This window comes from Triturus cristatus, chromosome 7, assembly GCF_964204655.1.
Source record: "Triturus cristatus chromosome 7, aTriCri1.1, whole genome shotgun sequence".
NCBI classification, from domain to species: domain Eukaryota; kingdom Metazoa; phylum Chordata; class Amphibia; order Caudata; family Salamandridae; genus Triturus; species Triturus cristatus.
The window spans coordinates 821743905-821769622 of record NC_140590.1 but is presented as its reverse complement, the minus strand read 5'-3'; the positions used below and the strand labels follow the sequence as shown (position 1 = coordinate 821769622).

The 25718-nt window shown below is 46.2% G+C and overlaps 1 protein-coding gene across 1 annotated transcript in view; it reads right to left on the bottom strand.

Annotated features, from left to right (window-relative positions):
- CSF1R (colony stimulating factor 1 receptor) overlaps window positions 1-25718 on the bottom strand; it is a 166697-nt gene that overhangs the window by 65023 nt on the left and 75956 nt on the right. The window contains exons 2-9 of the mRNA XM_085617732.1: window positions 18475-18735; window positions 17478-17753; window positions 16135-16271; window positions 7934-8093; window positions 7176-7362; window positions 3332-3441; window positions 2427-2547; window positions 1770-1939 (exon numbers count right to left, since the gene is read on the bottom strand). Coding sequence (XP_085473858.1) covers window positions 1770-1939; window positions 2427-2547; window positions 3332-3441; window positions 7176-7362; window positions 7934-8093; window positions 16135-16271; window positions 17478-17753; window positions 18475-18735 — 1422 coding nt within the window. The remainder of the gene's footprint in view (window positions 1-1769; window positions 1940-2426; window positions 2548-3331; window positions 3442-7175; window positions 7363-7933; window positions 8094-16134; window positions 16272-17477; window positions 17754-18474; window positions 18736-25718) is intronic.

The following is a 25718-nucleotide window of genomic DNA, read 5'->3' as shown; positions in this document are numbered from 1 at the left end:
AATGGCAGAAAGATAGCCCTTAACCATGCCCAAAGCAAAGCCATGCTGGGCAACCAGTAGAACTTCAGACGAGGGTGCAGACAAAAGATGAACAGTTTTAGATTCAGATCAAGCCACAAACTTGTCCCACTGGCAGGCGTAAATCGTTTTTGTGGAGTGACGCCTGGCTCCCAAGATGACATCACCCACTTCAGGAAGGAGGTCCAACACTCTCAACTGTCGCCACTCAATCTCCATGCATTTAGGTGGAGAGTGGATAGTTTTGGGTGCAGAACCCTGCCCTGCTGCTGCGACAGAAGATCCTGCCTAAAGGGCAGCCTGATCATAGGACAGATGCTCATGCTCAGTGAGGGAGGAGAAAGGAGGCCAGTGTCTGGTGAGGTATCCAGACACTGATGTCAGTTACATCCTCCTACCAGGTGCCATTGGGTCAGAGTAGCCAAAGGGATCCTCAAATCCCCTCCATTTATGTTCCTCAGTGGGCCCTTCATGGAAATAGGGCTCCATCTCCGATTTAGTTTTTGTGGGCCTGGTCGTTGCCGGAGCCGACGTCATGCAACGCCAATCCAGCTCTGTATTAGAGTTGGGAATCACAATGTGTGTTGGCAGCACTGGGAATGGTGCCACTGGAACAGATCCTGAGGGGCTGACTGGTGAGGAGGGCGGACCCACTGGCAGAACTTCAGTCTAAGACCCTCGCAAACCCATGGGCCCAAAGCAACTCCAAAGGGTTTTGGCTGCTCAAATATGAGGCTCATGACCTCAAAAGAATTCATGATGGTGGGCGGGGATGCTCTGACTCTGGGAAACTCGGGGAGTCGCAGATCTGCCCCAGTTTTAGACAGCACCTGCACAGGAACAACCCGTGAGCAGGGTCTGGATTTGTGACGTTGGTCTCTCGAGTCATTCGAAGAGTGGGAGCGACACAGAGAAGTCAAAGATCGCTTTTACTATTTCTTATGGGATTTACCAGAAGAAGTCCTGGAGCGCGATGAGGATCAATGCGAGCGACTCTGGGAAAGGTCCCGTGACCTACCTCACAAATATGACCTAGAGCGGCGTGGAGTCACATGGCGAGCAGCCAATAGCTTCATGGACCCCTCGCAGAGGGCATTGGGGTTCATGGTCTGGCACTCTGCGCAGGACCAGAGTTGTGGTCTCTCTCTAGGCACCACAGACACACACAGTGGGGGTCCGCCACTGACATTTGTCTATGACAGGTCACAAGACTTGGACCCAGTACAGTAGGTTTCTTCTGAGACATCTTCCAAAAAATAAAGATGGGAAAGGCACACTAGACATCAACAAAATGTTAAACAAATCCAGTGAAAAATGACTGAAGGGAGCTAATCGGGTTTGCGGTGATGGCGTAGAAAAGAAGGAACTGAGGTCAATGTACTGGGGTGGCGACTACATATGCACAGCGCACATCACTTTTGGTGCAGACGACACCACGCAGAGGCGTACTATGCTAGCTACCAGCACACTAGGGGATTGCTCAAAATGTTTCGGATTCAGTCTGAGGCCTAGGGAATTTTTAAGGTAAGGAATCTGTGGCTAGCAGTCTCTATCAGATACCCAACATTTTGCATCTTAGTTGGCTGCCACGTTAGTGCAACCGTTCTTCTCACCATCTAGTTCTTAGAGATGGGACACTCTTCCGTGTAGTTGTGTGCTTTATAAGTCTTCATCATTCATGACAAAAGTGACTCCAGCTCCAGAAGCTCCAGCCATCAGACATCGACAAAACACACCAGGAAGAGCCTTACCTGCTAGTTCAGCATTCAGTGAGTCCCAAGCACTTCCTATGATATTGGAGGCCATGCACATGTAAGTAGCATTGGCATTGATATCTTCCAGGCTTAAGGTGCTTCTTGCTTGTGCAAAGAAGACCTCTGTGTTGGCACCCTCCAATGGCAGCATCTCCTCCTCATCACATCTGTGGGAACAGAAGTTGGAATGTTGGATGCACGTTGCGTAGACAAATGTGTGTGTAGCTTGAAAAAACACTGCATAGCATGATTCAAGTTATTTTTAAGAGCTTCGAAGCTGGTGAACACAGGACCTTTAAGGTAAAAATACCCATTTGCTTCAGGGCAGGGATAGATTTGTCTACCAAGATACATACTAGAGGATTCAATTAATAGCCTGCAGTTCTGAAAAACTGAACCCACTTGGTGAAGTCAATCACCCCATTACACTCATTCAGCTGTTCTTTGACATCCATGACGTGACTGACCCTGTCCCGTTTGACGTGCCTTTCAAACTACTTGGCTCAAGGGTAATATTCCTGGTTTTTCTGAAGCCAAGATCAGCATTAGCTGTATTGCCATCTTTTTCACTTGCCTCTTTCCCAAACCCATGCAACTCTAACATTGCTAGGGTGGATCACGTTTAGGAAAAACGGTCTGCAATTTGTTTCTCACCTTTCCTTCCTTCCCTTGCACCAGTGCCAGCTGATATTTGGTGCAGGGTAGCCCGAAGCATAGCACTTCATTTCCTTGGAGTTGTTGATTGGAGGCAAGCTGGCAGAGACTGAAGGCTTGTCTGGAAAAGGTAGGGAAGATGGGAAAGTTAAAACATCCTTCAAAATAAGCCTTCGATTTCAACACAAGAATATCACAGCAGAAGGAGCTATGGGTGCAATATTAATGCAAGCATGTTACTTTCATTGCCTGTGTTTGTTTGAAATAATGAAACAACACAGATCTGCCTAGGATGCTGATGACGACATGATCACTATAATTGCTGGCAAAGCACCAGATGGAAGCATGTTTACTGGGAAATAATAGTATGATGGGCACAACTTGACTTTAAAGATATCTCTATTCAATCATTATCACTCTACTTTCTAATTTACTTATATAGTTACTTTTACTTCGTACTTAACAATATGGAAAACAGTAATATGAGTACAAAGTAAATGTAGGCTCACCACTCACTATTTTAAACTTGTCGATGGTAATCAGCTCCCTTCTAGGTTTCCTTTAAAGGCCTCCTCCCAGATCTGTTTCCCTTCTATTCTCTTCTGAGGGCCCAAAATTATTTCTGCTTTTTACCAGACAAGCCATCTATTGGTTCAAGTCACATGACCCTCTCTGCCTTCTATGGGTTCAAACATTGCTCAAATGTTCCATGCTGCAACCCATAATATGATTTCTAATCAGACTCACTGCCCACAAATCTCAATGATGTGTCCTGCACCCACTCTAACCTTCTCAGTACAACCAATCTATATGAAACTCTAGACATGTGAACGAATGCATTGTCCCTTTTGCTACTTATCTTTAGTGGATACACCATACAATTAACTGTTGGTATTGGTACTTACTGTACAACGAGAAGGTTATGGAGTTGTTAGCTTCAGAATTGGCAGCAGAGAAAGTATATAGGCCAACTTCGCTTTCCTTTGGTCGGTGCAAGATGAGATGGCTCACGTAGCTGCAAGAAATGAAATTTGGCACACGACTGGTAAGTGTGACCCTAAAGACATGAATCCCATGTGACACATACTGGGTAATAAAAGAGAAGCAACAAGTTGCTTTCTTAATATTGCATCAGAAAGCAAGTATATTTTTAATTAGGAACAGTATACACTCTATGTACTCACGTAAAAATAGAGCTTAAAATTGTCTACAGACGAGGGATGGATGGACCCTCTGTGTTAGCAGTACAGACAATGCCATTTTCAAACGAAGATAAAATTAAGGTATGATTTAGAATCTGTCGAATGGGTTACGCCAACACACATGTGACAGACATCCCGTCCGCTGTATTACAGGTGCATTTTATCTGATGCCGCTTGTCAAAAAAAGGTGGATGGGATATCTGTCAGGGTTGTGACAGTGTAATTGGATTTATATAGTCGCTTACTATCCCAACGAGGAATCAAAGTATCTACGGTGAGTAGCACGTGACTTCGGAACCCAAGGTTAGTGGTTAATCCAGTGGTTATTGTGATTAGTAATGTGCTCTTAAGAGAAATTGCATCAATTTACTTCAGTTACTTTGTTATATATTAATACCAGGTAAGTGTGATCATTAGTGTGGGCTATGTGATTTCAGGTGAATGGTTGGTGGTATAGATGGGCTGGCAGAGATTAGTTAAGGTTAGATTACAGTGATAGGGATTTAAAGAGGAGAGGTTGTGATCTATAAAATGAGGTACCAGCCAATTGCAGAATTACAATAAGAAGGATTTGGGCAGAAAGGCAGGAGACTGAGAGGAGGCTATTGTTTAATTAAACTACTATTCTCAGAAATAGAAGGTATGCAGAGGATGAGTCCGCCAAACTCTAAATAAGGCCTTAAGTATGTGTATACGAGCTCTTCGCTACATTTTCTCATATATCTTGCATCCATACAAGAAATATTTTTAAGAATACGTAAATGTTCTGGCAGAGTCAGATTAGGACCAAAAATAGGCCTGAGCACCCAAAAAAAAGTGGCCCACATTTGCGGAGCATGACCTTCCACGAAGTATTGTTTGGTTAGTGCTGGGGCTGTTTTTGGAAGAAATATGTGTTACATTAATCAATTTACAGCTTGTTGAGCCAGTAACATCGGTCAAATCTGGAAATACCATTATTCCACTGCAGTTCATTCATAGGTCTGCTGCTGTTCATCTTCATGTCTACGAGTCTCCCTCAAACTTGCTCGCCCTCAGATCCCTGAGTCTCCTCTCTGCCAGCTGGCTCCAAAGCTCCTTCTCATTCATGGAGATTCTCACTGTCCATTGGCCAACAGGTCCTCAGAGAATTATGTTTACTCATAAGAGTGGCTTGTATTCACTCTCAATGAACTAGGTGACCTGCTCATCCTAAGGCATTGAGGCTGTTGCTCATCATCAGTGGGTGCAAGAAGAAGCCAGTCTTTCTCAGGATATTTAAGATCAGTTCCACTGACAGGTCACCGGGGCACTTCCTTCTGCAGGTAGCTGCCTGCGCTTTAATCCTGTAATCAATCAATCAAGTAGGTCTCCTGTGGCTCCTGTACAGACTCAAATCCCAAAGGCTCCTGTTCGCACTCAGGTCCACAGAGGCTACTGTTCATTCTCGTGTGTCATTGGGATCCTGCTCACCCTCTGGTCCACTGATCTTCCTGTTCACGCTTAAATCATTTATCACTTGCTCACTTTTACCCAAAGCCCTGCACACACACTTGGGTCAATGAAATACATCTTCACCATGAGATTGCCCAAGGTTCCTATTTATGTCATATCCCCTGGTGCTCTGCAAAAACTAAGGTAGTGAGATTCCAACTCATCACCAGATCTCCAAAGCTTTTGCTCCTAACTCTTAGGTTCCATTTATGGCTCTGTTTAATTTATTTGTCCAAGGCTCCAGCTTGCCCGAAAGTCTAGAGGGCGTTGGTGCCACTCTCAGTTTCCCAAAGGCCTGGCTAACCTTCTTGTGTCCCCCAAAACAGGTAAGCACCTGTTTATTCTACATGGTCTCCAGGCTTACCTTTGCTGGCTTCCTAGGTCTTGACTCACACATGACATCATGGAACCATGATAACTTCTGATCATCCACAAATGCAGTATACTTCAGGATCTCACCCTTTCCTTCCGCTCTCAGGGAGCGGTAAGATCAGCTAGCTCCCTTCTGCATGGCTGCCTACAGTAGGATGGTTTCCAAGACAAAGACCAAGTCAATGGAGCACTGAGAGTGGCTAAGACTTGACCAGTCATCTTCCCACCCAAATCTTTTTTAGCTCCATAGTATAATCCATAGCAGGTCTCAGAGTACATGGAGTATGCAGCATAAGAACACTATATAAAAGCAGACTTCAAGACTTTCCCTCATTAGTATAACTGGTGGTTGGGTACAGGTCAAATAAACTATTGAACTAGTCAGCAAAAATCAGTGAGTGATGTAACTGTTTAAGTGCAAAGTACAGGTCAGAGGACTGGACTTCTGCAGGGCCAAATCAGCCTTTCATACTTTAAAGACAGTTAAGTGGGTACCAATGCACTGAATAATGAAAATATCAATTATTTTCAATCCAAGATACATTTGAGTTTATGGAGTGCATTATGTGAAAAGCCACTATTTGTGTCAACGGTAGTAGGCCAGGAACCATAGACAAAGTAACAGCAGAATAGAAGTGTTGAAGTTTCTGCTGCTTTCACCACTGCTCTCAAGAAAAGAGTGATTGGTATAACTGTGTTCAATGGGATCCTTTTCCTTATTCCCCTTAAAGTCTTCTATAAATTATCCATTAAAATTGTATGCAACACACTACACCGTAGGCTTTGAGTATGTGTTTTTTCAACCTAAAGTGAGGGGCAAGCTAATTAACTGAGGGAGGCTGTGCCACTTTCCATAATTAAAAAGAGAAATGGAAGAATGTGTGATTAAAAAAAGGATGAGAGAAAAGACTGAATGTAAACTCTTTGACACTGCCAGTGACCCTGAGTCACCCAGTTGCTCTTCCCCCTCCCACGCTCTTCCATTATGCCTCAAATATTTTGAGCTTAGGCTTGAAAGTGTAGCCTGCTGTCCCAGCACACTGCATGCATGCCTGGCAGTAATCTGGCTTAAAACCCAGTAAATTGCAGCAGGGTCTCCTCTAGGTTTGCAGAACGTGCACCCTTACTATAATGGACAGCAGGCAGTGTACTCACTTGCAGTCTTTATCGGCGACCTCGGAGGATGGTTCAGAGCGAGCTCCTCGCCCACTTTCTGGTCCATAACCGTTTACCTTAATTGCAAAACCATTTCTCTTGCTAGGAGAGCAAGCAAATCAGGAGATATGGCAGAAACGATTAGACACCCCAGAGCAAGTAAATATTTTTTTACAAGCTATAAATCCTAGGCTAAATGATATACTAATCACCCTGATGTGCTGAAAACCAGATATTTACAAGGTAGAAGTTAATTGCAACATGTCCTGCCTCAAAGTGGGAATGACCCCTGGCCCCTGGGACCTTCTCAGGAGAGATCTCTCTGTGGATGATGGTTATGGATCCATCCTACAGATGGATCTAGAGCTCTGGTGTTTCAGAGTCGCATCTGGACACCAAGAGTCCGGTACGAAGAAGGTACAGCATTTTTTTGGGAATCAACAGAAAACAAACACACTACCCATCAGGTTTTATGATGCAGTATGGATACCGACAGTGTATGAGTGACCAGAGGTGATAGTTCTTAAGTTGGGAGTGATGCCATTACCTGTCATTTTGGAGAACGCGCAGAGTTCCCAAGTTCGAAACGTCGTTGCTCTTAGACATTTCATGTGTCCAACTCCAGCGGAGAATCTTAGGGTACGCCTCAATCTCCACTTCCACAAGCAGCTCGTCAGCCAATCTCAGTTCCAGGCTGTCGTTTTTCGGGACAGCCAGATGCACGTAGCCCCTGTCTGAACACAAACACGTCATAGCATATCAGACTTTGATATCTGATCTGTTATCACAGTCCCTCCCACCCCAAATAGTGAAAACATTCTGCATTGTTATTCGTTGTTAGGGGAAAAATGTTGGGTGAGAAGTGAAGGAATATTCATATTCCCAATATGTTCACTGGTTCCTTTACTGAAAATTGGGTTCCTGGTGCCTCAAAGGGACCATGCCTTGAGGTAAAATATCTACGTGAAATTGGAAGACTTCAGTGAAAATTCTTCTATCGCACATTGATGGTCGTTACTATAATGAGTAAGTCTAAAATACGTATTTGTGTTTCCTCTGAAGTTCCTCCAATTCAATTACACAAATTCCTGCTCTAACAATAATGTGCCTGAATGGCAGAGCTACTGATCACGCATTTACAGTGCTTTCTCACAACAGGGTGGTGGGGCTAGAGATGGCCTATTGTATGTCAATTTATGTATGTTTTTGTGCTAGATGACGGAGAGTTGGGGCCTTAAATTTAGATAAGGCTTAAAGTCACATGACTTCCCCATAAATACACGCAAAGCACTTGTTGCACCTTACCTACAACCTGCAGATGCGAGGACATGTTGTTGGTCCTACCACTATTACGGGCCACACAAGTGAAGTTTCCGCTGTCTTTAAGTTCCACCTTTGTAATGCGCAGGGTGGAGTTTAAAATCCATTGGCCGTTTCGGTAATCTCCCACTTCTGTGACACTGACCTGCAAATTAAAAAATACTCTATATAAGTGTATGAGCTTACCTGGAGAAACAAATAATCAACTGAAAAAATGAGGGTCCTTTCTCCACTCAAATGTTCTTACATAAACTTTAATTAATGATTACTAATGCTTAAATATTATGTTACTGAGATGGTCCCTCCCTTACACATGGAAAACGTATCTCAGAAAGGGCTTATTCATAAATATTTTTGAAACATTTGCAAATGGTTTCAATAAAACTTTCAAAAATTCTATTTGTAACATTGTTTACTTCTTATTATTTACTCCCTTTGTTTGGTGAAATCTATGTATTCGTCAACAAAAAAGAAAAATAATAAAGTACCGTTTCTTTGGCAATATTTCACCTTGAACTAATTTACATCTTTAGGGCAATGATAACGTCCAATGAAATTACAAAGCCACAGCAGGTGCTGATATCTCACGTTGGTTGTATTAGGTTTTCCAGAAACAACTTTTACATTTTTTTTCTAAAGTAATTGATGCCGCCAAAGAGAATAGTAAAATCTCAAAAATGTGGTATTAGGAAATATAGCATTCTTTTTGAAAAAAACGTTAGACATCATTAAACCACTCTTAGGGCATAATTAAAATGCCAGGCGGACACCATATCCGTCTGGAGCCGCCTGATCATAGGTCACGACCGGCAATAGGGCGGTCGGAAAACGTCCATTTCACTATGGCAGTTTGTGCGGCGAGCAGAAAATGCCGCAGCCCAAGCTGCCATAGTGAAATGAATGTTTGAAACATCCCTGCACCGCTGGAATAGGTGCCCCTCAGGCCCCAAACTGGAGGGCCAGAGGGGAAGAGGCCCTGCTAGGGGTCCCCAATGTCGCTTTCCGGCAGCGTTTACATGTCGGAAAGGCCGACATGGAATGGTTGTTGAAAACTGACATCATAATCAGCTGAGCCGCCGTCATTAAGGGATTAGGAGGTCTTTCCGACGCACCAATGGGCCTCCCCAACCCACTTAGGACACCCTTGACATAACGGTTTTGTAAACATTCTTTTCTGGCAGGCATTTGCTATTTTGAATCATGTTTTTCTCATGTGTTTACTATACATAAATAACGGCCAATTCTTTCTTTTTGAAAAAAGTTTGGCATGCCTATGGTCCATTCTGGCGACTACCATAAGAAAGAGTCTGGACTGTAGCTGTTATATGTACCCTGATTAGTGATTGTCAAGTATTTGTTTATAGAAATGATGTACTGTAGCTCGAGATATCCATCCCTACATTATTACAACAAACAATCCTACATTGTTCTCATTTCTGTTACCTAATCAATGTCAGAAAATCTAGCTTGAATCAGTCCAGTAATTCAGATGAATAGCAATATCAAATAAACATAACATATGATCATTTCCATAAATGGGCATTTGTTCACATATAGACACAACATTAAATCGATATTAGACTGGATAAACTAATCTGATTATAACACTGTTGATGAGCTTATTCTGACTTGCTGAAGCTCGTAACATTTGTAGGAGAGTAGGATCTGCTTCACATGTTTACCCCCACTTTTTGCTGGTATTTCACTGTTTTTCGACTTTAGTCTGGCTGGGACGCTGCTATTCAGGGCCCCATCCTAGCTGCTTCCTCTCTAAAAATGATTCCATGTACTTTAGGTACATTACAGATTCGATCTAAGGTGCCCTTATAAGTCCCTAGTATATGGTATACTATGTACCCAGGGCATAGGTATTATGCCACCCCTGGAAAGCCACCCAAAATGACACCACAGGTCTGCAACTGCAGCCTGGGTAAGGTGGTGCATGCACCCCTTATTGTGATATAGGTTAGCTATATCACTATATATACACACACATATAAACCTATAAGTCACTCCTATGGCAGGCTTCATCAATCCTGAAGGCAGAGTGCTTGGTTATTATGTGAAAGGGTGCCCCTGCATGAGCAGAGCCCCTCTGCAGCATTCGGAGACCCTTCTCTGATGCTGTTTGTAGTACAGCCTGACCATATACTCTTAATTGCATTATAACCAAACGGTAAATGCTAACTTTGGGCTGGCTGCACGGAAACATGTCATGTTTGGAGTCAAACACCTTGGAATCATACCCCCACACCAGTAACTGGTGTGGGAGTATGATCTCACCCTTCTAGAGGGAGAGACATGGCAGCACTGGTATACCCGGTAGAAATGTAATAGAGCCCTGGCATCACAAAATGGATGCTGCCGCCCCAGAAACAAGTCTGGCCTCCTACTGCTGACCGAAACTCCGGCAGGGGAGGCCTGGACAATAGGTTTCCTGTCACAGGGAGGTGTAACCACCTGCAAGACAGGATTATGTGTATTGGGGCTGGGTGGGAGCACGCTCTGACTGCTTTGAAGTCCTGCACTGGGGGCCCATTTGGTGTCCCTGTGCATAGTCCAGCTGAGACCGGTTCAGGGGCTTCCAGCCCCTGCTCTGGCGCGAAACTGGACAAAGGAAATGGGTGTAGCCACCCGTCTTTCCAAACCCTCCCACAGGTGGGTCCCCAGAGTATGTCCAACCCCCTACCTTAGTATAAGTATGGGACCCCCATCCTTAGGACTTTAGATTACCCTCGACGAAACTCTGAAGCCGAATTCTGGACCTTCGACGCTCTGCTAAAGACCAGAGGACTGAAGAAATCTCCCTTGGGGTCAAGGAGTGACTCCCTTGCTTGGCAGGCACCAATGAAGCAATTTGCCGGTCTGCATTTCCGAAGTTCCTGCCGGACTCCGAAGTATTTGCAGCCCAGGAAGAGGATTTATAGACATATCAGAGGCCGACCCGAGTCCCCAGCAAAGCTGAGACCCGCAACCCTCGTGAGTAGCGTGAAACCGGACCTCCTGGTCACCGTGCATTTCTGCAAGTGCATTGACTTCTCAACGTGTCTTTAAGTCGTGCTTTGGCTGACTTGTAGCCCCCACCTCGAGCACTGAATCCACTCAAGATTGTTGGCCTGGTCATTCTGAGTGACCCGTGGGCCGCCATTTTGTGTTTCGTCTTGAGGTCCCTTCGCAATCCCTGGTCCATTGACTGGTGGGTCCCTGAGGGGGTAACTTTGAATTTCCTTGGGCTTTCCTGGCCCGATTCCTACCAAGTGGTGAGTCCCTCAGACCTTGCTGGTCTGCACCGAAGCATCTTTCTCGTTTCTGCGTGGGTTGCTGTTGCCATGGCTTGTTGTATCCAATCTGGGCACCAACGCTGCAGCACTCGACATCCTTCGTGGGACAGCTCGAATCCAGCTCCTGGTCATCCTCAACGCCTCCTGGTCCTCATGGCTGAAGAGTCAAGCTTCACCTCTTTCACCTGAAATCACCCGACATCGGTGGGCATCTGTCCATCGCCTTCCTGGTCACTGGCTAGTGGCCCAGACTCGTACCCCTCTGCTTTCAGGTTCTTCTCATCTTCGATCCAGGCCTGGATCTCTTCGGACACTTCGCATCTTCACCGCAACAGCACTTCTTCGCCAGCTCCCATTGAAATCGACGACGCGACCCGACACCAAAAGACACCTATGCACCCGGCTTCCCTGGGTGAGGTAACACGAGTACTCCGGTGCTCCAGTGGGTGTTAGCCCTAGAACTTCTTAAGTCCAAAAGGGTTTGGTCCTGATTCATTTCCAAGTGTCCCTAATCTTTAAAAATCTAACCGCGACTTTCCCCATAGAAGCTAATGGGAGCTCGCGGCTGTGTTCACACACTACACACTACCTTGGGTGGTTCCTTGGGGTCCCAGCGATTCTACAGGCTCTAGGCCTTGTGTCTAGTTAAGTTGTGGTTCTTATACCACTATTTTAGTATATGGTTTGGCTCGCCCCTAGGGCCTGACGTCTATTTGTGCTATTTTACTCTGATTATTGAAGTGTAACTTATGTGTTTTGACCTCTAGTCTCCTAAAGAGACTAGGAGGGTGTGTTTAGTAATAAATACATATATTTTATACATATACCTGGTGTGGTTATATTTCATTTAGGAACTCAAGAGATTATAGACTGGTAAAACAAGCTGCTTTACATTCCTTCAAGACTTAGCCTGAAGGCTGCTCTCCATAGCTATCACTAGGAAAGCTTTCAATAAAGGTTGTCTTTAACCTATAACCAATAAGGGGTTGTTTGGACTGATACAAGGTGCCCACTATAACTAGTGGACAGCATATATCAGGCCAACTTCTCACAACATTAACCTGAATTTGTATGGAACCTGAGTGAAAAAGATTTTCTAGGATATGTTTCATTTAAATAAACTATCTGTTGGCTGGTTTCTTAGGAGTTCTTCAAAAGAATAAAAGTGAACTGGTTTTCTAAAATTGCCTCTTCTTAATCTGGCTAATAATGTCCTAGAAATATGAGCTTGGATGGATGAGAAGCGTGGCCTCTCCTCCTGACTCCTCTTGAGAGTGAAAGAGATTCAGCTCTCATTTCCTCCGGCTGCATACACTCAGAACATACAGAGTCTGCTTGAAAATAGAAATCATGTGCCAAGAAGATTGGTATAACCAAAGAGTGTTCCTGCTCAATAATATTATATAGGAGGCTTACAAAGTAATTGGGGGTATCCTGAAATTCAAATTGTTTCTTTCATTTTTCTAATCTGTATTTTTTGGCAGGCATTGGGGGATACTGGATTCTCAAGAAGGACTAGCAGGGTGCATTTTTAAGTGATGTTTTTCTTTTGAGGGAAACAATATGTCTAAAATTTTAGAACTCCAACATTTTCAATGTAATGTGTCACTGGTTGGGTCTGTAGGAGTTTGTCACTTAGAAATGTCTACATATGGAGAAATGCTACAGATGAACTAGGTAGGGCAGGAACACTTATACATTTAGGGTACAATTGACTGTGTGATTGTGGTATGTTTACTTGAATTGCTTGACTAATTCTACAGTTCTGTTATCATTAGGTAAATGTAGACGTCCTCATGTAGCAAAAACGCACGTATCGGTGGTTGTCACCTTACTCCACTATTGACATCCACCGTTTGGTATGATATGATTATTAAGAATCTGATTCCAAAATATGGCACTGCTGGATAACTTAAAATTGAATGTATATTTCAAGAAATGTGGTCACAGTTGCTAGAGATGACCGTAGAAGGTTATAAAGAAGTGAACGGGAAATGCTGATGTACAGTGTGAGCAATACACTAATGTGAGATTGGGAATAATGTTTAAATGGGTATTGAGAAAAACAAGCAGCAAATAGAATTCAAACTCAGATTCTATTCTTGGATCTCCATGAACATTTGGGAATCCTTCACAAGAGTGAAGTGACTGCATTAATATCCTTTGTAAAAAACCTATTTCTGTAAGTTTTGTAAAGCTCAGCATGCTGCTTTTTTGCCACTTCGATACATTAGAGTTTTATACAAATGGGCAAAAACTAGATCCAAAGACGTTAGCCTAGTCTGATGTTTAGTGGACCCCCTATTCCATATTCTTCAGTTGCCACTGCTGCACTTTTTAGGTCTCGCCTGAGCCAGCGCATGCGATGGTCTGCGAGACATTTAGTTAGGGCTTTTAAAAGTGCTGCCCCACGGCCTAGCCCTTGCGTTCACGCATGGGTGCATGCGCGCAGCCGCCAGCTTTCAGCGCCCTGGCCTCTCTTTCTTACGCGCCCACCACTCGCGTGATTATTTTTTTTTGCGCGCGCACACAACTCCAGTGCTTGTTTTCTTTTGCTTCTCCCCCTCCCCCCCACATATCACGTCTCGCGGCATCTCGCGTGTGCACGGCCAATGCTTGTTAGCCTAGGTGTTTGAAGCCACGCCCCATAGAGAGATCCCCGAGTTCATTCATCCCACAAAGCCCTGACTGCAAAGCAGCTCTGCAGTTTCGAGGTATTGTACACTTCTTTTCCCTCGTAACTTTCCTCCGACTGCAGACTGATGTTCTATCTCACAAACTCCACGTAATGCATGTGTTTATTTGTAATCGGCGTTGGTGCTGCAGTAAGTGCCTACGTGATTTCCGCTAAGAATACTTGTTGACTTAAGGGGGCTTTACTGATTCATTTGTTCACCGAAAAACAGAAGGCACGGGTACACTCCATTTATTTTGAAAGGAGCTCCACTGCAACTGCTTAAGCCCCACGGTGTGTAAAAACTAGATTATTTCATCACTTCAACATTAACGTCCTCTGTAGCTCTACCATTTCATGTAGATGTTGCGCTACCGATGCGTTGCCACCCTGCCCCGAGTGGAATCACGCCTAGATTGTACCAGGAGAACAAAACGTGATCTCGTTGCAATCCTTCTTCACAGCAGCAGATGGCATTGTTACGCTATAATGTTTTTTTGTGGTTAGAACTCCAAGCTGATTTGTCTTAGGATATTCTTTGCATTTCTTTATTTCTGGAAGCCATGCAACTTAAAAATAAGGTAAATTAAAACACAGTCGAGTTAAAAAACAAAAACAAGAATAAAACCAATATCCATGAAGTGCAGGAGTAAACAAATTACTATCATTGCACGGCCCCTCTCTCTGAAGACCCTACTTAATTTAGGTTTTTTACTCCGGAAGGGTGCGTGTAAAGCGTGATCATACGCAAAATACAGAGTTTAAAGCAAAACCTCAAATTGATGGCATAATGTCACTCTCAAATCTCAACCTTGACATTGTCAATTGAAGACTGCCAACTGCAAAGGATGTTTTACACCGACCGCCTTCGCACCCATCGAGCAAGAAGCTGATATTATATATAGCGTATTAACAATCCACCTATTCCCACTTGCAGGGTGGACTTTGATCGTCTGTACTTCTGCTTAGGGCGCGAGCGGACCTATCAAGCATGGACATAGTTTAATAATTTCCCGCCAATTTCAAAGATCACCATCTGCCACTAGTGACTGTAATGCTAATCACATGGTGGAATGCAGCTCTGACTGTATAAGAGATCCGATAAGTATTAAGTTTGTTAAAAAACAGCCTGCATCATTTTTTTTCGTAGGAAACCGCTGCTAACTGTGGCTCTCACTGCCCACTTATATAACCACTGGCACCACGGCCCGTGTCTGCGGGGTCACCTACCCTCCTACAACAAGTATCCTTACTTTGACACATCAAGAGTGGCTGTGATTAATATTCTTGCACTCTGAATGTTTTCACTTGTGGTGGTGATTAAATTCATCAGGGTCACTGGCAAGCAGCAAAACTCAAACTGTTTAGCAGATACTAGCGGTCTAGTTAAAATGCTGTTCTTTGACTTACCGCTAGGTTAAATGCTAAACAGGCAAGGTGGTTCAGCATTTCGTCATCTCATTTTCAACCAAACGAACAGCATGACATTAGTTCCTCATAACACTTACAAGAAAGCGTTAGGATGGGAATCGCAGCGCGCGAAGACCTGCATGTAGCATTACACAAATCAGATTTAGTCGGATACATCTTTCATGTTTTTATTGCTGACTGTCCTGATGGGATGTGTCACCTATGACATGCTTTAAGCAATAAATCTACCTAACTCTGTTTCTGCTGCTGAGAAATGTAACTAAGTTGCCTTTCTTACAATAAGCTGCTCTCGATTTTCTCATAGATACATTCAAAGTAGGTCTCGCCTTTGGGACCTTATAAGTGTTTAGTTATCCAGCACAATATCCTTGGTGCAACATCAACTGTTGCATGGCTAAACACTTATAAGGTCCCAAAGGCGAGACCTATTGGCTATGCTTGTTTCAGTTAGGTTTGAAGTATTTCCTGGAGAACATGAGTCTAAATTCTACACCAGGGCTTAGTTTCAGAGCATTCCAAAGAGTGGGCCCTGAGCAGCCAGGTGTGTGTGCTCATGTTTTACACAGTAGAATTGTAACTTGTGCGGCCCCGAACACAAAGCAGTAAAGAGAGTAGTTCAAAACAGTATGACATGCCTCATTATTACGTGTTGTGTTCTAGAACCACTGCGTTTGTTTTCAATTAATTATCCAGACTAGTTAGACTAAATTTGCATTGAAGTTTTGATATTCATTTTAGAGTACTGCATGGTGTTTGGCTCATTGCTGTGAGATATTAAAAGAATAAAAAAGCATTTTTACATGTTTGCTTGTGTGATTCCACTCCACACTGGATGGGACTGAGCTGACCGTTTCACAGCAGACGCTGAATTCCTCGCCCACAATCCGCACACGACCAATGGATTTCATTTTCACTATTGGAGGACCATGAAGAACACCTGGATAAATGACAGAGGAATGAACATTCAAGGTCTTTTTTTGCACCAAACTTGTAATTGAACAGGTCCGGTGGACTCTGAAGCAGTCAGTCTTCTTCAAACACTTTTGCCAAGCTCAGGACCCAAGAGGCCCAGGACCATTGTCATAGCAGCAGAAACAACTGCCCATCTTTTTCAAAACAGACACCACATTTCCACAGGCTGTCCTACCCTCACGTGTGACACTGGGGTAACTATATAATGCTGCTGTCAGTTAACTTCTGCTCGTTAACCACTAAACTACCATACCCAGCCCCTATAACTGCCATTTTCAACTTCTACCACGTCACTAACAATCTGGGTCATCTAGAACATTCCCAAACATGTGGTCAGCAACCACAAAACATTTGACCTACTTTGCTCTGGGATCTTCAGAAGGCCGGATCCATGCCAGCTATCATCATTTAAGACATTATTTATTTATTTTTCTGCAACTTTTACTTATTGATATTTAAAGAACACAGTGCCAGCAGAAGAATCACTAAACATCAAGAGATGCACCCTGGTAGAAATACAGCGCAGGTGGTACAAAAGTGTTCAAAGCATAGTCCCAGATAGCTATGCAAACTCTGCATGCACTCTGACTCAAGTGCATGTGATGCAGAGTGCTAAGGACCTGCCATCAAGTGGTCTGTGGTGGCTAAATCACCCAGGCGAGGGAAGGTTGAGGTCCCCTAGGGACAGCCACTCGGCATACCAAAAAGCACTTTAAGTGTAATGGGGGACTTACGGGCTGGAGGGGGTGTCAAAGGGGAAGAGGGAACAGCCATAACAGAAAGTAGCACTTGCATGCGTACATTGTCAGTGGTTGTATCAGTGTGGCAATGGGTTGTGACCTCCCAGGTAATGGCGCCACATCTTCTATCTGTGAAGGCGATGTGCTAATTTAGACATTTAAGTGCATTGTAAAGTGCCTCTAAAAAGTGTGAAATAGGAAGAGTGAATGGATTGGTCTATAAGAAGGCATAAGGGATATCAAGAAATAATCCTCTAAAGTCATAGCTGTGTTGCAGTTTGTGAAATATCCGAGAACGGTTTCTAAGAGATGAGGTGGGCTCCTCTTGAAGTTATTACACAATGACTCTATTCATGTTCAGTACAGACGTCTGTCATGACATGCTGTGCAATACATATCTGCCTTACTCTTTGTGCAAGTGGAGTTCTTACCTTTCACTATAAGTTCAAAAATGTCTGATCTTCTCCTCTGCCCATACATGAAACCTTCACACGCGTAGTCTCCTTTTTGATCAGTCCGCACCTTGTGCAAAGTTATTCCCTGGTGAGGGTCGAATGATATGGAGTCTGGTGGCACCAGGTTTTTTCCATCTCGCACCAGGGTGACATTACTCACTGATGGATCTGTTGGCAGGCAGCGGAAGAGTACATCCATGCCCTCGTTGGCAGAAATAGGCCAAAAGACAATTACCCAAGGAACCTTTGGATCTAACAAAAGAAAGCAAATCTACAATGAAATCACAGCACTAGGATTACTATTCAAAGGAGAGATGCATGCTTGAAGGGACAAGGGGTGGTCGAGCACTGAAAACATATGAAATTAGAATAGTTTTCGGAATTCCAAATCACTTGCAGTGTAGTTTTGTATTGCAGTTCAAGAAACAGAAATTTGAAATTCAATAAGGCCAAAGAAAATGAGCATTCACCATTTCGACTGGTCCCTCAAAATTCCAATTGACATAATCTGAACTTCTAAGTCGTGTTTTGAACAATATTTTGGAGTCTTTGATTTAAATGCTTGAAAACTTTAAGATCATTGAATGGATCTAAAATGATGAGCATTCTAACAGTTACTCATTTTCTTATTTGGCATTCGCTCTTACTCAAGTTAAACTATTGGGCAAGAATTCCCTGACAACAATCGTGGCAGCCCAGAAAACGTAATCCTAACAAACACGTTTTGTAACATATTGAAAGCTTAACTAAAGCACAACCGCCAACTGCGTTTATTTTAGAAACATTTGAATGCAAAATTCAGAAATACCATGCACAAAACAGCTTTAAAAACACTTTGTTTATCATTTCATAGTCTTAGGAAAATAAACATAATTTACAGGTATGCATATAAGTAAAACATAAATTGTTATACTCCTGTGCCGTGCATCACAGGCAACGACACTATGGGTATTTCTTTACGCTTCATATGTACCTTTGACGTAGATGTGCACTGATGCCTGTTCGTCAGAGTTGCTGTTGGTGTATACACATGTGTACGTGCCAGTGTCCGAGGCTGCTGCTTTGAGAATGCTGACGCTTCTGTTTGTTGGTGTACCGCTGACACGTCCCTTCCTCCATTTTTCAGAATTGACCCATGTCACGCTCTGGTTCCCAGTACAGTAGAAAAACACTGGTCGCCCTTTGTTTACCGTAAACTCCTTCAAATCTGGGTGAATTATAGGGGACCCCAGTCCTGGAAAAGAAATGGGAAGCAGTTAGAAGCGACCATCCGTAGAATCTTGAGACATAATGCAAAGAGGCATTATCAGTTATCCATGGGCGCAATTAGGGGTCACCAGGGGTCGCAACTACGGCCCCTAAGCTACCGGTTGCGACCTCTGCCACCTTGCTTGTGACCCCTGTTTGCTTGTCAACCTTGGCAAGTCCTCTTGTGGCATAAAATCACCCACAATGTGAGCTGCACTTGATTGATCTGCTATGCTGAAGCTCTGCCTGCAGAGACATCAAGATGGCCTGCAAGCAGGACCTGGGTGGGTGAAAGAACTCATCTCACTCGTTGCTATGGTGACCCCGGGTTAGCCGGTGCAGTCCTTGATTTGATACATTGTATGTATCTGCTGCAGGCCTGGGCCAGGAAACTGAGCGAATGAGCACGAAGCACGTGCAGCATAGATGAACGTGCTAGGACAGTGACTAACTACACATGCTGAAGCCAACAGCATGTGTGCTCACGTGCAAGCAGGCATGTGTTGCACCTTACCCTAGCTGAGGATGTGGTGCTCGGTGCAGTATGTATACCACCATGTTTAGAACTGCCAACCTGGTCCCATGGCTCTCAATCTGGTAATGCTCGAAAACGCTACCAATGATGACATCCCTTGCAAAAATTATTGGCCAGCCCCCTCGCCACAGTAAAAGCCGCACTGACACGGTGCGGCTTTGGAGTAGAGTTGGACTTGTGCCTGTTGCGTGGGTGCTGGGTGTCAAGACTCTAAAGTAACTGACTAGAATCAACACAAGTTCGGGACCGGGCTGTGAGTGACTTGCTCCACTAATTGTCACTCTCTGACTGAGTCGGCTAGTAGGACCTATGGCGGGCCACAGGGCAGGTGAGGTCGTGTGAGACTGACTGAGTCATCACATTGACTTGACTAGAGTCTGGAGTCTCCGACTCCCCTTGTGGTGGTGCCGGTCCTTGTGACTCCTGTGAGCTGCGGGCCCTAGGCAAACCTCTAACATAAGCAACAAGTAAAGATAAGATTATCTTTTATTGGAGTTGACACAACACTTTCAAATGCCTGGCAAAACGTCAGAAATTATTGTTAATAAGCACACATTTCAGGTCACGTTTAGGTAATGTGCATAACACATCAATTGCCATTGTTTTATGTTGAACACTGCATCTGTGTAGCCACAGCACGTGAACGCCAGTCAGTAAGTGCTGGTGGACTGGCCAACAAAACATTGTCTGTTTTGAACACCATCAAGGCTGGAACAGCCGTACCGGACATCAGCCGATGGCTGGGAGTTTCCACGGGAGGCTGAAAGGGTGAGGGCAGGTTTTGTTAGTGGGGTTGGTTTTGTAACACAGCAGCAGTTTTAAAAGCACTGCAAAGTTCCTTGTATATTTAACAGTTTTCGAGCAGCAATAAAAGTGTCAAGTTAACTCTGTTGGTTTATTAATGCACCTGCTAGAGAGAGAGGTGAGTTTCGTCCTGTGGCAATTTTCACTTATCTAAGGTAGAGCAGAGGATTAGTATGCCTGCTGTACGGCACGTGTATCATACATATCCAGAAACATTATTTTATGGTGATAGCTCAGTGGGCTACTGCTTTTGTCACAGCGATTCTGTTGTTACTGTCTCTGGGCCTGCTCTCCCCTGCTGCTCACAACCCCAGCAGGTCCGTGCATTCTACCGTCTTATATCTCAACTTTTTTTCTCCCCAGATTACTCTCTTATTTTAGCTTTTTCTTTCCACTGATTCCCCTCTAATCTTCGCTTTTTCACTCCACGGATTCACCTTTAATCTTCGCTTTTCTCTCTACGGATTCCCTTCAAATCTTCACTTTTTCTCTCCCCAGATTCCTCTCTAATCTTCACTTTTTCTCTCCATTAATTCCCTTCTAATCTTCACTTTTTCTCTCCACAGATACCTCTCTAACCTTTGCTTTTTGTCTCCACAGATTCCCCTTTTCTCTTCGCTTTTCTCTCCACAGATTCCCCTCTAATGTTCACTTTCTCTCCACAGTTTCCGCTCTAATCCATGCTTTTTCTCTACACAGATTCCCTTCTAGTCTTCGCTTTTTCTCTCCACAGATCCCCTCTCATCTCTTCTCTCCACAATTTCCCCTCTAATCTTAGCTTTTTCTCTCCACAGAGTCCCCTCATCCTGTTTTACTCTCCACAGATTCCACTCTCTCATTTTTCTCTGCAGATTTCCCCTTTTTAAACTCATTTGTCCACAGATTCTATGGCAGGACCGGAGGCTCCGATTATGCTTTTCCTTTCTCCGCTTTATTATTATGTAAAACTCACAGCAGCCAGAAAAGCAGAACAAGAGTGAACTTATAACCAGAAATAGGAAAAAACATCCTTTGGTCACCAGAAAACAACTCGAAAAGTTCATTGCGAAAACATCAACTCCCATCAGTCCGAGGGATAACCCAGCGTCCAAGTCCTTTCACGCTGTCCATGACCCTTAGAAAGCTCCTCCATTCCGTGAAGCCCTCTTTCTTCGCTGCTGGGCAGCCAGTTAAGTCCCTTACTTGTTTCTCTGGGGATTTGTCTGTTTCTGAATGCTTTGACGCTTTGGTGGTTATATATTAGGGGCTCGCTTGTGTGTTTAGATTATTGTGTTGGTTTTTCCTTCCACAGAGTCCCTTTACGGCCGCGGGAGCGTTTCTTTTCGCTCCTTTCGCGGCCGTCCCACCTGCGGCGGCCTTTGCTGGCCGCTAGGGGGAGCCCGTGCGTCTCGTTGCTCTCAGCGCGGCTGTCTCTTCAAAGGGAGCCGCTGCGAGAGAACCGAGTCCGCCGGAGCCTGTCCCCCTGCCGCCTCACCAAGATGCCCTTCGGGGTCAGTATTGTCCCGAATTTTCCACATTATACGCCCGCGAGGGTCTGTATTTATCAGCGGAGGTCTCCGAGCCCCGTTATCGCCTGAGGGCAGGTTTTTGGCACTTTTGATTGTCAGCGCGCTGGGTGGCGGTGTGGCCTTGTCAGGTGCTGAAGGCCGGCGCGCTTGGGGTGTGTGTGCCACCCACAGCGGCTAGGCCGCGCTTAAACCCTTGCAGTTCCTGCGATCTGCCCAAATTCGTCCTGGCGCTGCCAGTACACGTCTGCCCTGCTAAACACTTGTCTGTTGGTCCCAGCCTGCACTGTTGCTTACCTGTTACGAGGTTCCCAGCTTCTGAGGGTACGGCATTGCCTTAAAGTATCTGGAAGCAGTATGGAGCAAGGGAACTATTATGAGGAGGAAGAGGGGACGCAGTACTTACCTCTGGACGACGATTTCTATGAAGCGGTAGATAGTTCTATCTTTAGGTGTGTTAGTGAGGTGGTAGCCCCAATGGAAGACCGCCTGTCTAACCGCATAGTAGCGGAATGCGCTAGGTTGGGGCAGGCCTATCGGGGGGATCCTTCTCCTGTACCAGGTCCTTTACCTGAGGAGGTTGGGCCGTTCCCCAAGAAAGTATGTAGGGAGGGCGCCATGGAGGAGTCGCAGGGAGTGGACAAGGACGCCTTTGAACGCTTGAGGCAGGCTTTCTTGGCTAAATCCAGTCCACCACCTTCGGCGCCTCCTCCACCGCCGGTGCCCGCAGTTCCCACCGCCCCCCCCTCGCCATCCCAGACTGGGGGTTCCCCGGCGGATACCGATGATGAGGAGGGGTCTTCGCGTTCTTGGCGTCCGGCCAGTTCCAAGGGCGCATTGCCCCAGGATGATACAGGTATGTTGGATCCGGATGAGTTCATGCATCCGCGCTCCGCAGCCTGGGCTCCGGGGGACAAGGTGGCCAAGTTCGTGGCGGGACGCCTCCGCAAGCCTCTAGAGAAGGAAGCACGGGGATGTCTAAGAGCGGAGTGTCCGCGCCCCACTTTGGAGGGAAAGGTAGCCCTTACGCCAGAGTTAGACTCGAAGATGGCTACCTTTCTAGCTAAATATGTGAAGGACCCCCGCAAGGGTATAGACCGATCCTGGCGATCGTGCCAGGATAAGCTTCTGGATGCCATAGGTCCTATGACCAAGATTCTTGATATGGCGGAGGAGGCAAAAGTCACGGGCTCTATTATTTCCCCCGAGGTGCTTTCCAACTGGGCGCAAAGGGCGATAATCTTTCTGGGAAATGCAAATTGCGCCCTCTCAACGGAACGCCGCCGTTCATTACTGATCAAACTCGACCCAAAACTGGGCGATTTGGCATCTTCCGAGGCAGGCGCGGTGGCTCAAGGGGGCCTCTTTGGGGATCCCTTTGTGAAAGAATTGGGAAAATTCGTGGCCACTTTCACCTCCTTAGATAAGGCCCAATCCAACATTAAAAGAGTTTTCCAAACTCGTTTTTCCCAAGGGGCCGGTCACGGGAGGGGCCGCGCGACCGGCCGTGGCGGTCAGCAAACTAGTAACAGGGGACAAGGCTCCGGGCGAGGGCAGTACAACTCCTCGGCCAACTACAACAACTTCTACCCTACCAGAGGTCAACGCTTCCGGGGCCGTGGTGGCTTTAAGAACAATTCCGGCGGAGGCCAATCAAGCGGTGAGTGTCATGCAAGCGGAGCACGTGCGTATAGGGGGCCGTTTGGCGGCCTTTCAGGATGCTTGGGCGCAGCTTACGGCGGATGCTTGGGTCTTGCAGACTGTAAAGGGATTTCACGTAGAATTTTACGACTTGCCTGTTCAGGCGGAATTTCCACGTCCCATTGTTTTTTCCGCCCCCGATGCGCAGCTGATCGACGAGGAGGTATCCGCCCTGCTCGGGAAGGGAGCCATCTGTCGAGCAGCTCTGCACCCACACGGTTTCCTCAGCAATATTTTTTTGGTCGAGAAGACCGATGGGGGGCGGCGTCCGGTGATCAACCTCAAGGAGTTCAACGGGTGGTTGGTCTACCGGCATTTCAAAATGGAAGGGATCCACCTTCTTCGAGATGTACTCCTGCCGCACGATTGGATGGTGAGGCTAGACCTCAAAGATGCGTATCTGGTAGTTCCGGTCCATCCTCCCCATCGCAGATTTCTCCAGTTTCTCTGGCGGGGCCAGGTGTACGAGTTCACTGCCCTTCCGTTCGGGCTTTCTTCCGCACCTTGGTGCTTCACAAAGGTGCTTCATCCTGTGATAGAGTTTTTGAGGGGGCAAGGAATCAGGATGATTGTATACTTAGACGACATCCTTCTCATGGCGCAGTGCCCCCTGAGGCTGACGGCTCAATTGCAGCAGACGGTTTCCCTCTTGGAGAGCCTGGGGTTTGTCATCAATGGGACAAAATCGGTCCTAACACCAACGCGCAGTCTGGTCTTTCTCGGTTTCGTCGTGGATTCCGTTCAGGCCTCCTTGAGCCTCCCATCTCGCAAGATGGCCAAAATCCGCCATACTTTGCGGCAGACCATCTCCAGACCCCAAACCTCTCTCCGTCAGATTGCCCGGGTAGTAGGACTTCTTTCCTCCTCCATCCAGGCAATCTTTCCGGGACCCCTTCATTACCGGGCATTGCAGCGCCTGAAGGCGCATCATCTCAGAAGGGGGCTTTCATACGACCAGGCAGTCCCCCTGTCGGAGGAGGCCAAAGAGGAAATGTCATGGTGGTTGACACACATGGAGGCCTGGAACGGCCGTGCAATCTACGGCTCGGCACCGGATTTGGTCATAGAATCGGACGCAAGCAGGTCAGGATGGGGTGCCCGGTGCGGAGATTTTTCTACAGGCGGCGTCTGGTCGTCAGAGGAGCAGAAGTTGCATATCAACGCTTTGGAGCTTTTGGCGGGTTCATTCGCTGTCCGTTGTTGGACCAAGCGCCAAGCGACCGCGTGTGTGCTTTTGAAGATGGACAACGTTTCAGCGGTCCGTTATGTCAACCGACTGGGAGGTCCCCGGTCCCGGACCTTGGCGCATCTCGCGAAGGAATTTTGGGAGTATTGCTTGGCACACCAAATTTCGGTGACGGCGGAGTACCTGCCGGGCCAAGCCAACCAGGTGGCAGATTGGCATTCCAGGCATCTGAGGGACTCCAGCCTATGGCAGCTGGATGTCCTGGTCTTTCAGTGGTTGAACGGCCTCTGGGGCCCGTTCTCGGTGGATCTTTTTGCGTCCCGCCTCGACCACCAGCTCCCACGCTTCTTCAGTTGGAGGCCCGATTCGCTAGCGGAGGCCACGGACGCGTTTCTCCAGGACTGGAGCCACGAGAACGGTTATGCCTTCCCACCGTTTTCGATGGTGATACGAACGGCAACCCGGGTCCGGCTCCTGGAAGCGGATTTAGTGGTGGTGACGCCTTGTTGGAGGTCTCAAGTTTGGTTTCCAGTTCTTCTGGAACTTTCTTGGGATTCTCCAATCCTACTCCCCCCGCTTCCTCATCTCCTTCTGAATCCGCAAGGGGAGCAGCACCACCTCATTCGCCAAGGATCTCTCCGCCTCATGGCATGGAGGCTTTCAGGAGACGCTGGTCGCTCCCAGGCCTTTCGGGATCGGCTCAAGGTCTCTTGTCAAGGGCCTGGGCCGACAGTACTTCTAAACGCTATCGGTCCGCATGGACTAAGTGGATGCGTTGGTGTCTTCGACGGGGTCTTGATCCCATGGTCGCAGGCGTCGTTCCCCTGTTGAATTTTCTGGCTGAATTGGCCACGGAGGGTCTGGCTTACCGCTCTATTAACGCGGTTCGCTCGGCGATTTCTGCAGCTCATTGTCCGGTAGACGGAGCCCCGATCGGGGAGCACCCGTTTGTTTGTCGCCTCTTGCGGGGTATCCGTCTGTCTCTTCCCCCGGAACCGCGCTACTCGGTCCTCTGGGACGTCAATTTGGTCTTGAATCTTTTCTTATCCTGGCAGCGGAATAAGTATCTTTCCTTGAAGGAACTGTCCGGTAAGCTAGCCATGTTGTTATGTCTAGTTTCCTGTCGCCGGGTTTCGGACGTCCGGGCGTTGGACGTTACGGCACGAACCTTCTCCCCGGAAGGGGTTACTTTTACGTTGGGTCGACGTACCAAATCGGATTCAAGGACTATCTCTTAT